General features: G+C 42.3%; 1 protein-coding gene across 1 annotated transcript in view; it reads right to left on the bottom strand.

The window, feature by feature from the left end:
- The window catches only part of ABHD5 (abhydrolase domain containing 5, lysophosphatidic acid acyltransferase), a 28,777-nt gene extending 21,685 nt beyond the window's left edge, over positions 1 to 7,092 (bottom strand). Inside the window, exon 1 of the mRNA XM_084204289.1 lies at positions 6,908 to 7,092. Within this exon, the coding sequence (XP_084060415.1) occupies positions 6,908 to 7,038 (131 nt within the window). The 5' untranslated portion in view covers positions 7,039 to 7,092. The remainder of the gene's footprint in view (positions 1 to 6,907) is intronic.
- Positions 7,093 to 16,591: the final 9,499 nt, after the last annotated feature.

Here is a 16,591-nt window from a genome sequence, read left to right as displayed (position 1 = left end):
TTCAGTAACGTTAAAACAGAATGTTTTGAAAACCTCTGCATAATATTTCTAGGAAGTGTAACATATATCAGCCCCATTCCAACACAAAACCCATGATAGGTTATTGCAGAATATTGCTCTATGTTAGGGCAGAGGTGAAAACAATGCATTCCTCATGTATTTACTGCATCTTGAACTCTGTGTTCAGAACATTCAACATCAGAATTAATATAAAAATTCAGAAGCAAGTTTTATTACTTGATCAAAATTAACTGTCACTTATCAAAATTAACTTGAAAATGTACCTCATGAACATGAACCCATAACCTGTGAGATTTTCTGGCTATTTTAGAGATATCAAAGTGACTATTTTAAGTCACTTGAGCAACCTGAGCATTCAAGAAGTAGAGAGGACCTATAATTCTGCTCCCTCCCATGTTGGACTTCAGACATAGGTGTATCTTGCAGTATAACTTCCACCATTGCAGCCCCCTCCCCCTTTCTTAAATCTTTCAGCACTGCCTTTTCTTTTTTGAAACATACATATCCTTTTTCCTATGCTTTTATAATTTCTTCCACCATTTTTTTAGCTATACCCAAAGGTGTCCATTTCAGGGCAAGTGCTTTTTCAGTATGTACCACAAGAATGAAGTTTACCCATGGAGTATTACCCAAGCCTGCAACCTGCAATGCTCATGCTGTTTACAAAGAAACTGTGATAGCACCCAACTCACATTCACGTTCTTATTTAAAAGCTTAAAAAAAAATAAAAACCAAAGACAACACATATTAGCAACTACATACCAAGTATGGAATAACACAGAATACAGAGATAAAGATGTAGAGGAGAAGCAAGGGGAAAGTTGCACAGCTCTACTAAAACTCCTCAAGCTTGTGACAGAGCCCATACGTTAGGTACCACAGAGGTCCTACCTCTGCCCCCTCCACAGTAAACTCATGTCTGATAGAACTTGACAATGCCACCCATTTAATGTGCTTTTACAACCACCACACTGCACACAGCAGTAAGAATTTGTGAAGAAAAACATAACTAAAATTAAGGATATGAAAATTTCCTCTTGGCGTCCCTCAGATGTTATTCAACTTTGTACTGCTTTTATTATATTCATACATCAACTGATGTACTCTTGCTGCCCTTCAGATATTGCATGGCTTCAACCTTGCTTAATCCTTGTCAGCCTTCTCACACCTACTATGCCAGCAGCTGACATTTCATCATGTTCCCAAATTCCATCAAACTGGACAAGAGCAAAGCACATGTGTAACAGGCACCCCTCACTAATCTGCACCATTGCTCATCCACACTCTACCCTGCTTCTCTTTCGGTAAAATTCCATTGTATATCGTGCACAATTTAGATCACAACATTAGGAGGTCAATGTTTTCACTTTTCCGTAAGGGTTCATATAAGTACACAGATATAAGACTATCTAAAGCATATGATCACTTCCCTCTGCTCCAAACATGCTATTCACAAACCCCACGTGTACACAAGTATGAATACAAACTGAGGGTTGTTTCATTGCAACTCATTAGAGCAGCTTCTATGATGTGTTCCTTTATCACAGTCACCTAAGGTGACAAAGAGCTACCTATGTCAAAATGCAAGAATTCAACATTCTGGACTACCTGTCCCCATTTCATTTGCTGGAAAAACCTAAAAGGTGCACAACCCTTTTGACAGCAGACTATTTTCTCTACATGCTTACACCACAAATGCTTTAGATGTCAAGGAAGTGCAAGTAGTCTTAAAAATAGTTAAGAAGTTAAATGGATCTAAAAAGTCATTACATCCAAAGTCCCCTTATGGAAAGGTAAAGATGTAATTAAGAAGCTTTTTGTGTCAGCATGACACCAAATTACTAAATGCAACCAAGAAAAAAATCCTACAATGGTCTGTTAGAGCTTTAACCCACCCCATTTCTGTATTTTGCCATTTGCTACACCCTTCTCTCTCACTTCAATATATGAGCAGACTTTCTCAATGGCAACAGGTGCTCTTACATCTCCTTTTCAGAGAATGCATTTTTTAATGCTCGTGGCTTCCCCGCCTTTCCGTAGTCTCCTATCATCTTGAGTTTTCTAGTACAACACACTCAGAGCACCTTCCTTCTCTGCCATTCCTCACCATGTCACCATGTGTTCTTGCTGCCACTTAAAACCCTCCTTCTACCCTCTTAACCTTATTCCAGATCGACCTCATTCCCTTACACAGCTTTACTGACTCACAAATCTCTCTTCTCCACTGACCTCTCTCCTGCTGCTCAGCTTCTCATCTGGATCTTTCTGAGCCAATATAAATGCAGACACTCACCTTTCCTCTCATGCCCTCTCCTCCCTGGCTGTCAACGCAAACCATGTACAAAAAACTATCCCAAAAGAATGCTGGAATTGCAAGTAAATACTCAGAAGTTATGAAACACAAGCATCAAAATTTCCTCAGCAAGAAATCTTAATAAACCACTATATAAAAGAAGAGACATTTTAATAGTTTGTCAGCTGGGAGAGTTGTTCAGGGTCTCCGATAGAAGCTCAGAACAGTCAGAGAACCCCCAGCACATAGACACTGTCCCTTTCAAAGAGGTAGGTCTCTGATTGGGCCTATCAGCCCCCAGAAGGCTCTAAAACAACTTTTCATATACCCAAATGCATGCAATACTGGCTAAAAATTGTGTTCTCCAATGACCCATAGCCACCAGCACAACAGCAGCCCCACAGCTAGTTGTCCCTCTGGATTTATAGCTTCACTGTCATTTCCACTGGGGCAAAGACCCCCCCTAATTCTACTTTGGCAGCTTCTGAAGAAGTGTCTTTGTTTGATACTTGGAAAGTGGGGTTATGATCATCTTTCTTCTGCTACCAGAATGAGAAGATACCCCCTGTTACATTTTGCCATTTTTCCCTCTCTCCCTTTAGTCTGCATAAGGAGAAATGAGAGATCTTGATGAACACTAACCCCTTCCCTACTCAAATTCATACAAGCACCAGAAACCATTAGAAATAATCCCATAAATGCCTGAAAACCTGTTCATACAAATACCTTCTGATGAGCTTATCCAAGTAACACAAAAGGCTTTAAGTACTGAAGCTGTGACTGACACAACCCTGCCAACCAAAAAGACAAAATTAGAAAAGAGGAAGGAAATGACCTTTAACCTTTTTCCACATCTGCTTTCCGCACTGCACTTATGTCTCACTCAGTTTTTAAAAATGCAAGTTGTAGCTACCAAACCTGTGTTTGGTCACCTGCGCTACAGGAAAGAAGAAAAGGGAAGCATGACCCTGCTTTCAGCAGCCTAACCATTCAGTTGGCTGCAAAACCTAGATCACGTAACCAGCAAAAAATTCAGGCAAAAATTCTGAGTTGAGAGTGCCCATTCCTGCTGTAACACTGTGAACCATCCTACCAAGGAGAAGACACAGGCTCTATCAAGCCTAATAAACTATTCCTCTTTTATTGATCAAACAGCTCACTTAAAAACTGAGTTCTGTAATACAAACAAGCTTGAAGGATAATAAAAAAAAAATTGTGAATGCTGGTGTTGGAGTGTATGTCTTTACTCCAAGCCACTATTTTGTGAGACTAAAGGCCAATTACAAGCAATTTGATGTGGGCTTGTAACTGCAGATGTCTTAAAGTTTTGTTTTAAAGAAAACTATTCCACTTATCTCAGCGGGGGGAAAAAACCCCCAGTATTGCAGTCTGGGGATCTTTTTCTGTATGCATACACACATTTAGTAGCTGTTCTTCCTAGTTATATTACAAGCCATAAGCAGTCCTGCTGCATCCAGAAAAAGTGAATAAGTGAATTCAATACTGGCAAAAGGCTCACACAAGGCTGCCTGCCTCACGGGCAGAAGTCTCCATCTAAAACCTACACAGAGGAGGTCCAAGGCTGTAAACAGGTTTGGAAATCACTAGCAGGTGACATGTTAACCAAGCAATCACTGTCACTGTGACTACTAAAACATTTGTTTAGTTAATCTTCTAATTCAAAGTTAGGACAGGGCCATAAATAGCTTTCATGAATATTTTTCAGCTGAGATCTTCCAGAAAGTAACTGAACCACTATTATTCTGTTTTCACCATGCTTTGCACAGTTACCAAACTGCAACAAAGCATGTGTGTTGTGCAACAAGTTGAGTCACACTATTGTTTTCGAAGCAGATAAACTTTGCATTTATTCTGTGTCACTAGTAATTTATTCTAGGGGTTTGACGGTGTATTGTAACTTCCTACCACTGCCACAGCATTCTAAATGAAAAATCATTTAACATATTTCTCTTGTTTATAAACTTCCCCTGGGTACTGAGCGTTGCTTGACTTCAAAACAAGAACAAATGCGAATTTTAATTATTGCTAGAAACTGACCAATAAAAGCACTAACATTTCAACCCAAATGCACTTTTTGAATTCATGGAAAAGGATGATGATATTTTGTTCTTAGAAGTTTTTAGTGAATTGGGAGACTTACTCTGGAAAGTACTGCATCAACGTCTAATCGTTCGGAAGCTCAGAAAACCAGCACCCCTTAAAAACCACCCAACTGTGTAAACCACACGAGAAACTTGCAGTAATCCTCTTGAAAATTCAGCCTAACCCTATGTCCAGATCAATGAGTGTTACGATCCTGCAATCCTGAAAGGCAACCGGAGTTGAGGGCACTTGGCACCGTCTCAGCAGCACTCAGCACTCTGTGTGATCAAACCAGACAGCTAATGCAGTCAGGCTAATGCGCTGAATGAACACACAAACAAAACAGGCTGAGGCAGAGCTATTTTAAGACTTGTACTTAGAAAACCTGTAAACCAGAAAGAAGAAGCTTTACAAACGACTTGTATTTAAGACTGCGAAGGGGTCGGAAAGAACACAGAATCAAGAAGCATTTCACTTGTAGCTTTAGGTGGGTAATGTTGCAGAGGTTGTGTGGAGGTGAAGATTTTTGGAAAGCTATTTTAAGTTTGAGGAAAGGAGGAGAGTGCAGAGTTACAGAGCAGACGAAACTGCACAGTGCTTTGAAAGGGAAGCTTTTGGAGTTTGCATTTGAAATGAGAATGCTGTGTACATATGATGATAATGGCATAACAGGGAATTTGGAAAAGATGGATAGTCCAGATCTGATCAGATTGAGCTGGCAGAGCAGGAAAATATGTAAGATGTAAATACAAAATATGTAAGATGTAAACACAAAATATGTAAAATACCAAGCTGGAAAAACGACTAAAAAATGAACAAGATTGAGGATGAAGGTAGTTTTGGAAGATAACAAAACAGACACATAATATGACAACATGCAAATAGCAATATACTTAATTAAGAAGTCATGAATGCATAGCATGATTTTCATGCAAATAGCTGAAGAATTTTAAGTCTGATTTCTCAAAATAACATAAGACTTAGTTATGCAACAAGACAGATGTAGAAGAAAAGGCAAGAAATTAGTTTTTGAGGACTAGGCAATCAGTAATGGAATACACTACCTAATATTTAAAGCATAGAGAAAGAGGAAAAAATTATTGTAAACAATGCATATAAAGCATATTTACACATCTGACAGAAGGAATAAAGCACATGTATGACTAAAGCAGAGCTAGATATATTCTGATAGAGCACTGTTTGGATTAGAACCATAAAAAATATGATGGAACAAACTGTGAGATAAGCGACCAGCAGATATATTAAATATGTTTAGTAAACAAACTCAGAGACAGGATGACTGTATTATTCTACAGGGGCAAATACCATATTTGGGGGCAATGGAAGGGTATAAAAATAGGTCTGAAATGGAAGCTTAAGTGTAACAAGAAATAAAACACACACTAAGAAGGCATACTTGAATAAAGAACATGTGAACTGAAGAACAGACCATTGATTAGTAAGTTGTATACAACCATTTGAATGTACACACACAAAAGACATAGTGAGGAACTATGTCATTCCAGGCAGAAGAATGAATATTAGCTATAAAAAAGTCATATGTCAAGGGTGTAAGTGGTTACAAACAGGTATTAGAGACACATGTTAAGAACAGGGTCAGGGTAACTTATGCCAGAGGAGTTATTTCAGTAGATGTTAATGCCCTGGGACAGTGAAATGAGAGAAAAAGTTAGCAGGGATAGCATACAGTACTGGAAAAGTTAGAGCAACAGTGCATGCTTGTAATTTATAGATGTGCTCTCATCTCCTACTTATATAAAGTATAGAATGATGACACAGAGAGGCTGACAAGTGCACTGTGTGCTCTACATCAAAGTGAACGTACAGAACGAGAAGATGGGGTATCTGTACGCACAGATAAAGCCGCAGAGGCACACAGGAGCATGGGCCAGCACTGTATACAGCCGTGTGACCTCTGGGGCGCAAAGGGAAGGGTGGATGACAGTCGGAGTGCGTACATACGCCAAAGCAAAGGCGCAGGGACACGCCTGCAGGCAGGTGTGCAATGACAACAGCTGGCCAGCCACGGCGGAGCTCCGGTGCAGAAGGGGAAGCAGCGGGGACACGGGGCTAGGAGGGAGCCGGCGGCAAACCCTGCCGGGAGCCTGCCCGTGCCAGAAGGCGGGAAGCCATGGCAGGAAGGCGGGCTGTGCGGCAGCAAAACATGGCAGGCAGCGTGCCCACACTGCGGGGAGCGCCCGAGCGGCGATGCCGGAGCGCGGCGGGGCCGGGGCGGAGCGCGGAGCCCGGCGGGCGCTCGGGGAGGCGGGAGCTCACGCAGACCCCGGCACAGGGGCCGGCCGCCGCCGCTCGCAGCCCGTAGGCGCCGCGGGCAGACGGGCCGGCGGCGGGAGGAGGCGGGCGGGCAGCACCGGTGGCGGCACGGCCCGGGCGCCCCGAAAGGCTTCCTGCCGCCGTCCAGGACACCCGCAGAGAGGACGGGGGTCACCCCGCGGCCGCTCCACTCACCCTTCGCTAGGAGCCTCCTCCTCGGCCATGGCGGCGACGCGGTGGTCGGCAGCTGACAGCGGCGGAGGGGCGGCGGTGGCGGCGGCCGGCAGCGCAGCGAGGGACAGCGCGACAGCGGCGGCACCGGCCATCACGGGCTCCTCCCTCTCTTACTCCCTCCCTCCTGCCCGCCCGCCGCCTGCGTCATCCCCGCGGGGCCACCCACAGCCCCGGGCGCCCCCGTGCGCGGCCCTGCAGCGCCCGGAGCGCCGCGGGCGGGCCCCGGGGTGTGTGTGGGCGTTTGGTGGGCACTGGGCACATGGGTGCTCCACAAACGGGATTGGGTGCCGGGCGGGTCCCGGGCGCTCCCCAGCCGCCAGCTGGGGCAAGGCTCCCGTTGGTTGGCTCCTGATCCCGGGATGGCAGGATCACAGATCACAGATGACGCCCGTGCAGAAGGGCCGCGGCTGCTCGGGCGTCTCTGCCCCGTGGGCGCGGGCCCCACGGTGCGTGTGTGTGTGCAGCCTGTACCGTGCACACTGTACACTGTGTGTGTGCAGCCTGTACCGTGCACACTGTACACTGTGTGTGTGCAGCCTGTACCGTGCACACTGTACACTGTGTGTGTGCAGCCTGTACCGTGCACACTGTACACTGTGTGTGTGCAGCCTGTACCGTGCACACTGTACACTGTGTGTGTGCAGCCTGTACCGTGCACACTGTACACTGTGCGGCCATAGCTGTGTATACACCGTACACACCGGGCGTACTGCGCATATCTAGCCCACTGTTTTCCCACCGAGTGGCGCACAGGGGGGACACCACACCGGGCAGTGGCATTAGAGAGGCGGCAAAGCCCCCGTGCCAGCACACAGTTGGCAAGTAAAGCAGACGAAGGAGCAGAACCCAAACAAAATCCCAGCTCCCTCACAGACATTCCTTTGGCCAGCTCGTTCAGCAAGGCCTGCAAAGAGGGCAGCAGGGCTAGCCAGCACTAAATGTTCCAGGTTGTAATGTTTGTTTTTATGTATAAGAAGCAAATTAGGAGTTCTGGATGCAACTTAAGTATTAATTGTCCCTAAGACGATTCCAAGTAGAATACCTATTGCGATTGTCATTTTCAAGTGTTTTGATAGACTTAAGTGCAGTCGTGCCTATGGGGAGGGGAATGCTGGGGTGTGCTTGTTTTAGACAGCATTTGGTCTCCTAATATTGGTTGTGTTATTGTTCAGCTGCATAAGGACTGCATTTGTGTTGGGCAATCAACAAACCATAATTGAAACAAAGCAGCAAAGTGCAGCAAGTGGAAGGAGTGGCGAGAAGATTTTAAGTCTTGCATTTCTGAATTCTGTCACTGACCTCTAAAGCTGCTTTTAGAAAAACAAATGGAATGATGATTACTGTTTCTTTTGGTTTCTGAAATCCTTTGATAAAAGCATAAGGTGAATTTGGTAATAGCTGAAATAATTCTCAGCTAACACCATTCTGCAATTTAACAACAGTGATTGTTGCGATTACACAATCTCAGCTAAAGTTTGTTTGGCTGTGTCACAACGGTTTAGCAATCCGATATTTTTCTCAGGAGAGCGTATTTATTTTTATTATTGCTCTGAAAAATTTTATTTACGAGAAAAGTGACTATTAGTGTGTGTAGAACTATATGATCGCTGGCAAAGGTTTGCAAAGATGGTCACCAGAATTTGCAAACAGCCTGAATCAATAGTTCTGAATGCTGTGGTTTTATTTCTTTCTCATTTCAATGGAATAGTAAGTTAAAAACCTCATAAATGAGATTTACATCCTACTCATGGAATGTGCAAGTGTTCAGACACACTTATCTCTGTGGTTTTAATGCAGTGGTGCTCACCCGAACAGTAATCGGTTACACTTCTTTAAGAGTATACTTGTACAAGCAGCCTACTCCCACTTAGCAGCCCTTCTTTCTCTTACTGAGGAATGACTCAGTTTCTTCAGAGCTGATTTGATTATGTGGATAAATCAGCTATATTTCTGTGCATGAAGAAATGACTGTGATAATGCTGGTAGAAGAAAGAGAGTTGTGCATCAGTTGGCTAATGTTGCAGTGGAATGTCAATGAATAAAGGACAGCTGTATTATAATGAGAAGTGAATAGTTCAGATGAATTTTTCCATTTTTGTATTTCAAAAAAAAATCTGGACAGTCAAAATGTCTCAAAGGGAGTGGTCCCTGCTACTGTTTAATCTCTCACTTTTCGGCGTTGTTTAGTGGGGCTTGTATCTGGCCTTCATTATTGAATTAGTTTACTACCCTTCTCTTTAATAAGTGGTATGTTACCCATGAGTAAGCTACTTCCCCAAACTGCAGCAGTTGCAGTATGCAGCTTGCTAAAATCAGTCTGAGCAACAAACTGCAGAGGGGGTTGACTTAGTATTACAGACTACGACTGTTTAAACATGTTTATATGAAAATAAGGTCATTTATTATGCCTGCTCTTATTCTGACATTTTATGGGGCCTCAGAATAGCAGAGAGAAAGCAGAATAAAATGGATTGGTTTCTGCAAATGATCCTGTTTGTGATGGCAAGAGGACCTTGGAGCCCTGGGAGAATGCTCCTGGGATCTTGTGTCTATGTGTTGCTGTCACTGGAGGTCTGACTTCCTCTGCTGTGCTCCTTCAGGACCGAAGGCTGTTTGTCAGCTGCCTCAGGAACTGGAGGTGCAGGAGTTGGAGTTAGCTGTGGCTAAGCCTAAGCAGAAGCTGAAACAGCACTGGAAGATGTAAATGAGGAACTCTGCCCTGCTGGCTGTGTTTCTCTGGGGAGGGCTCTTTGTGTTACTGAGGTGTGGGAGGAATTCTGGCATTAACTGAGCTGCTTCTGCCTGATTCTGGACCTGAGTACTATGGCAGCAGGATGTTTCAGCCTTGGCTAAGTCATTGAAGAAACAAAAAGTCCTAACTGTGTCTGTTTTCAGTGGAGGCTGGAGACCCATACTCAAACCCCAGGTGTCTGCAGGGCCATGGCAGCCCTGGGCAGCTTGTTCAACTTCTGATCTATTGTACTACTCTCTGGGCTCTGTCTCTGTGCTCCCCTCCAAAGTGGAGTGGGACTTTGAGACCAGTGGCAACGTGCTTGTTGTGTTCCTACTGTCTGCTCCATGTTTTCCTGTTTCCTAGACATATATGGGCTTAGGCAGAGCTCTAAATGAGTACAGGTTGACCAAGAATTGTTCAAATACTTGGAGATCCTCCTTCACATTCACTCTGCCAACATCTTTCAACCCACATGTCTGCCTAAGGCAGGCATAAGGAGGCTGTCTGTACAGATTCCCAAACTCCTGGAAGCTTTGAGGGATGTTGGTGACATGGGATGCCCTCCTTGAAGCAAGGCTAGTGCTTCACAATGTTCCTTGTTCCCAAGGCCTGCCCTGCATGGGAAAGCAGTCTGTCAGCCTCTTGTCCTTTCACATCCTTGCTGTACAGGAGGACAAGCTTTCTTGTGCCCTTTCCAGGACTCATGCTGATCCCACTCTGGGAGCAGGCTGTCTGTGAGCTGGGAAATCAATGACACAGTGGCCACGACTGTAAGGGGATAGTCCTGGGCTGAATGTTTGGGGCAAAGCAGAGTCTCTGTGAATTTGGCACTTGAACAAAAGAGGTGTAGCTGAAGAGAATTGTAAGAAAAGTTTTGCTGGTTTCTTCACCATGATCATGTGATGGGAGTAAAGAACAGAGCAGTCCTGACTGAGTTGCTGTTCACACCATCTCAGAGTGGGTTTGCATTCATAGGCTCTATCTGCCCTATAGGCAATATTTAGAAAACGTGCCCATGGCAGTTGCAGTAGAAAGTTGAGTAACTGTGTGCAAGAGTCAGCTACGAGAAGGCCAGGAGAATTTTAAGTGTTCAAGGAGTGAGTGAACTGCGAAGAGGGGGCCTAGATACATATTTATTAATATATCAGCATATTCAGCAGCTGAGGCTGTGACAGGCTGTGTTGCTAGGCTGAACTTCCATCTTGTCATGCTTGGCTATTCCAGAGTTCATGACTCACACGTGACTAACCTAAAATTCCCTCCTAGACACAGGAGTGGCTGGGGAGAGACAAGGTCTCATGTTTTCAGGTGGGTCAAAGAGTGCTGTGACTGTGTCTGTCTGGGTCATACATGGTCCCTGCGAAGAACTCATGATGATGAGATACTTGCTGCATGAGACAGGGCATGTAATTTAAGCAGTGTCCCTGTGTAACAACCTTCTTGTTTCCACTCCCTCACCTGTCAATACCTACATGAACTGGAGACAACTGAGTCTTCTAGATTTTCTGGAGAAGTCTGCACAGAGCAGTAAGGCTATTCTAGTATTGATTACAGCCAGAAAGAAGCAAGTAGCTGAAAAGGTCAGGGTAAGCATTAGTTGAGACTGTACATGACATGGTAGAGTGATGAGAGATTAGTGATCTGCAGGACCAGAACAAGGAGTATGATCAACATGAACCCCACAGGAGTCAGGAAGGCAGTTTCCAATGAACTTGGAGTTAAGAAACCAGCTCAGCTAAATCACTCAAACTGGAGAGACCAACTTACAAGAAAGGAGAAAGTAAGTTAATTTTTATGTTGGTTGTTAGGGCTGAGAATAAAAGTACAACAGAAGCATGTGAGAACAAAATCAGAAAGACAAGCATGAGATGATAATGCAACTAGCAAGCAAAATAAAACCCCCATACTCCAGAAGCTCATTAATTGTGTGAAATAGAAAGTGTACTGTAATTGTGAAGTGAGAAGACTACAAGGTGTCAGGAATGCAGTACTGTCTAGATTTCACTATCTAAGGTAGTAAAATAATGAAACTAATGCATTAGTGAGGTGCATTTTCAGTTAAGAAAAGGGTAGAATGTAAAAGCCACATATTTTCAAATTGACCTGAATTCTCTCTTTAACTATGTCCTAGAGTATTTTAAGCTCTTGCTAACAGAATTTCAGTGTCAGTAATCAGCATATTTGAGAAGTTATGGCTGCTAGGCGGGATAGAGGGAGGCTGTCAAATGACAAGCCTGGTGGGGAGAGGAAGGAGAAAAAAAGGTTATTAAGCAAATTAATTTTTTTAGAAAAATAGTGAAAAATGTATTTGTACATTCCTGAAAAATAATATAGGGATGCGTAACTGGCAACAAGAACTCACATCTCAAAAATCTAATTGCCCTTACAACCACATGACATACCTTATGGATAGAGAAGAGCTCTAGATTCTGTATGTCTTGATTTTCAGGGAACTTTTTATGTGCTGTCCGTATGGAATGTGTGTTCCATGTTGATTAATGATGTGTGTTCTACGCTGGTCTGCAGCTGTTGTGCAACACTTGTTGGAAAACCAGAGTTACGGAGTGTTTTTCTATCAGAATGGAAATGTGTATCAAGTTGGATTGCACAGATTCAGAATCTGGTGACATGGATGCATTCTTATAAAAGGGAAAATGCTTATTGAATTCACATATGTATCAGGCTAGGAGGGAATAGGTATGCTGGAGGGCAGGGACAAAATAAAAAATTATCTTAAGTCAGAAATATGAAAAAAAAGGAAAGTTATTCAGCCAAAACAGATGCAGCCCTAGGCAGGAATAATCAGCTGGTGGGGCAAACTGATTAGGTATAAATTCTGTACAATAGTAACTCAGGCTTTGAGTGGTCACAGACTGTGTGTGAGTCAACCATGGCTTGTTATTGCAAAAAAAAAAAAAAAAAAAAAAAAAGATAAGCATTCTGCTAGAATGTATTATGAGGATTAGAGTTTACAAGACCAGGCAAGGAATTCTGCTTTGCTTAAGAGTTGTAAAGCTAGTTTTGAATGCTGTATGTGAAAAATTATGTGGACCACCTAAAGAGCAACCAGAATGTCAAGAAACCTAGAGATAATAGCAAATTATTTCCGACTGGTTAATTAGAGAAGAGTAAGAGTAGGAGAAGGACAACAGTCAGCAAGTATATGAGAAGTTACTGATGAGATAGGAGCAGAAATTGCAACCAGGGTATTTTAGGTTAAACATTAGGAAAAATGTTTTTGAAGGGTAGAGTATAGGAAAAAAGCTGCCACTGGTATGATCATAGTCTGTCATTGTCACTTTAAATACAGGCTCTATGCATCTCCTTCACAATCAGATATTTATTAAGTATGGTGAGGATGTTAATATGACTTTCTGAGGACCCTTCAGTCCTCTGTTTTTATTTAGTGTCATAGAGTCATAGAATCACAGAAGGGTTTGGGTTGGAAGGGAGCTTTAAAGGTTGCCTAGTCCAATCCCACTGCAGTGAGCAGGGACACCTTCCACTAGACCAGGAAGTTACTCAAAGCCCTATCAACCTGAACTTGAGCACCCCTAGAGATGGGGCATCCTCAGTTTCTCTGGGCAACCTGTTTCAGTATCTCACTACTCTCATCATAAGAAAGTTCATGCTTGTACCAACAATAAATCTTCTGGTTTAAAGTTTGAAAATGTTGCCCCTTTTCCTATCACTACAGGCTTTGGTACGAAGTGGATCCTGTCCACCAGTACACTCATTGTCCTATCTCATGGCCTGGGGCCCATGCCACTCCATTTGATACCAGTGGAAGATTTCAAACCAAAAAATCCTCCTCACAATCTTGCTCCTAGTTAAATTAATTTACCTATGAAACACAGCGCAACTTCTCTAGTGTAATCTTGATCTCATCTTCACCCTGTTGGTTGTAAATAAAAACTTGTGCAATGTTTTGGAGTTTTCTTTGTACATAAAACCACATCTCTTTTTTTTCTTTTGTTTTATTTTGATCCCTAAAGCATATGTTGTAATACTAAACTGGTCAACAATCTCAAAGCATCTGGCCATGAGTAAATACAGGAAGCCCCCTCTGGGTATTGTACTTGGTATCTGGTAAACTCTGAACCTGAGAATTTCCAATCATTTCTCTTGTGAAATAAGTTCTTATTGCAGGCTTTTTTTTTTTTTTGGTTAAAATATTATTTTGATACCTCTGTACTTGAAATATAATAAGTGTTTTCAACCAGAATAGTCAAAATAGCTCAGAGTTTTTCGTCCCTGTTAGGTCCCAGTTATTTAAGTATACAACATGAATAAAGAATAATTACCTTTACTAGTAAAATCTTCTGCTTTGTTTGTGTGAAGAGAACACTGAAAGCAATATTTAAAGTCAGTCAACATATTTTGTTATAATTCTTCTTTTGAGAGAAGATGTCCCTTTTTTATTGTTCTCTTTTGATAATAAATTATTAGGGTTCAATAAGGCAAAAAATTAAATAGTTATTATTTTTGTACTCATTCTAGCTCTTTGGCAATAGTAAGTAGCAAAGTAGCAGTAGAGTGGAAAATACTTCTCTTCTTGGAGTTTGGCTTTTTCAACATAAAGATCATTTTTGTAAGGCAATGTCCAGGTGAGTAACTGCTTAACCTGTTTAAAGTACTTCTTACCCCCCCCCCCTTCTTTTAGCCTCTGTGGCTTGCCAGATTCAGCCTTATGAGTTGTTTTTTTTTTAAATTAGGGAGTGTTGTGACAGAGAACCCAGTTGTTTCTGTGGTGCACTGTTTTAATTTACAAAAAAATGTTCACAAAGTCCTATTTCCTTGGAAAGACAAAAAGTCAAACTACAAAAAGCAAAATCTCTGCTTACAGTGTGTTCTTTCAGCTTTCTTTTGGAGGCATGTAACTGCTGCTTCTCTTGCTCTCCATGGCTTTTTCTACTGTTTGTGTACTGGGTGCTGATGACAGACAGGCTCTGTCCTTCCTAAATATACTCAACCTTTGCATTCACATTCAAACCACAGTGCTACCCTTTATACCACATATCTTAGTTCCCGCTCCAGACTTGCCATGTTTGTCTGGGTTTCAGCCAGTATTTTTTGCTATGTCAGTTACTGATAAATAAAGGCAAATTTAGCATCATTAGATAATCCTGTTCTGCCCACTCTTTTCAGCAGTGCCCTCAAAGCAAAGTCAATGGCTACTCCCAGAGACAGTAAATCGACAGGATGAATTTATATTAATCATGAAATATTATGTATTTCTGTAATCATAATGTTCAAATTGCTGCAGTATATAGCAGCATATATGCTGCATTTCCTTGTTGGTTTTTTAACCTTCTGAATGAAAATATGCTATCATTTCTGAGAGAAGTGTACTCTTTCTCCCACTGGTATTTCCCACAGGACCTCAGGAGAGGCTTTAAAACTGCTGCTTTCCACAGCAGCAGAATGGTGCTGAACTATTGCTGTAAGAAGCAAGCGCTCCCAGAGCACAGCTTCTGCTGTCTTGAGCTAAGTAGGAGGAAAGGACAAGTGGCTCTGCTGCTCATGAGTCAGCCCTTTACTTTCCTGGATGCTGTGAGTTTCTTCCTGAGGTCCTAATTTAGCTGTCCTGCAGCTACTATCACAGCTGCATGATCTACCTTTGCGTTGGGCAGGGAGTTCCCACGGACTTTGGACCTTATCCAAAGGTGAGAAAACCTGCAATTTAAGAGTGGAAGAAAAGCTCTTGTGAGTGGCAGAAACTCCCTTGTTACAAAAAATGTCATCCATGAGTGTTCAAGGATTTAACAAGACAGTCTCTGAAATGGAGTAGAAATCCTTCAGGGAGGAAAAGAGTACTTTTTCAGGTTTTTTGTAACAAGTTGTGGAACAGAGTAGTTCTTCCAGTGTTACCACATCTGTGGCTCCAGACAGCTAGCTGTCACACCTCCAGGTAGGCTCCTTGGTGAGCAAGTTCTTCAGCTGAACTGACTGGGCTCAGATGGGATGCCAACAGCACCTGTGGTCACACCTTTCATTAAGTCATGTGTGTGATTCTGTGCAATGGAGGAGAGCTCTGTCACCGACCCAATTACAATGAAAAGCAAAGAGTAGTGGCTGCCTGCAAGACCACCTTGATGTCAGTAAAAGTTTTACCATTGCACTTTTGTACCAGCTTAACATATCATGACTTCAGTCTGCTTGTGCAGACACCCAATGAACTAGAGCTCTTATCAAGCTTCTGGGGAAATAAAATACTGTACCAAAATCTGCTCTGAGTTATTTCATGTTTCATACAAATTTAACTCAGGTAACTATCATGGAATTTCTTTTCAGTAGCACAGTTGCAACCAAGTGCACATCTTTTGTCTCATGTGTCTCCCAGCTTTAGAAATCTCTTAATTTCTTTTGTTTTTCTTTAGGTTATTTCACTAAAGCTTCTTTATCTTTTCTGCTGAATATACATTTGATTACTAAATTTAGTGCTTCTCTTCACATGACCTATTTCTTTTGAGTCTTAGTGTTGTTGCTTGGATACGCTTTTCTCTTCTACATGAGATACTTGGTTTAATCTTGCTTTTTTTTTTTCTGTGCTTTGGGCAACACAAATGGATTGTTATTGAATATTTTTTGGGGGTTTTAAATGTAGCTGTTGGTTTGCCTGGCAACCTGGTTTCAGCAGAACTTTTGTATTTGATTGCAGATCTGTGGGTTTAGGTGTAATATACCCTCTGTAACATCAAACAGTTTACTATTGCATTTCTTTACAGTCAGTTCCAAAATGGCACAATTATGGCAAGTAAAGGCCAATCATGGTGTAACTTATAAGAATACTAATATTTAGAAATAAACAGAGTTTAAATTTACATTTATTCTTTTGTTTTAGTCATGGGATAGGGAAATTAAGTATACAGAAGGAATAAATCAAGCATTTTAATTGTGACTGAAGTATT

Source organism: Fringilla coelebs, assembly GCF_963513975.1.
Source record: "Fringilla coelebs genome assembly, chromosome: 1".
Classification (NCBI taxonomy): Eukaryota; Metazoa; Chordata; class Aves; order Passeriformes; family Fringillidae; genus Fringilla; species Fringilla coelebs.
Note: the sequence above shows the minus strand (reverse complement) of the source record. Positions and strands in the feature narration are given on the sequence as shown.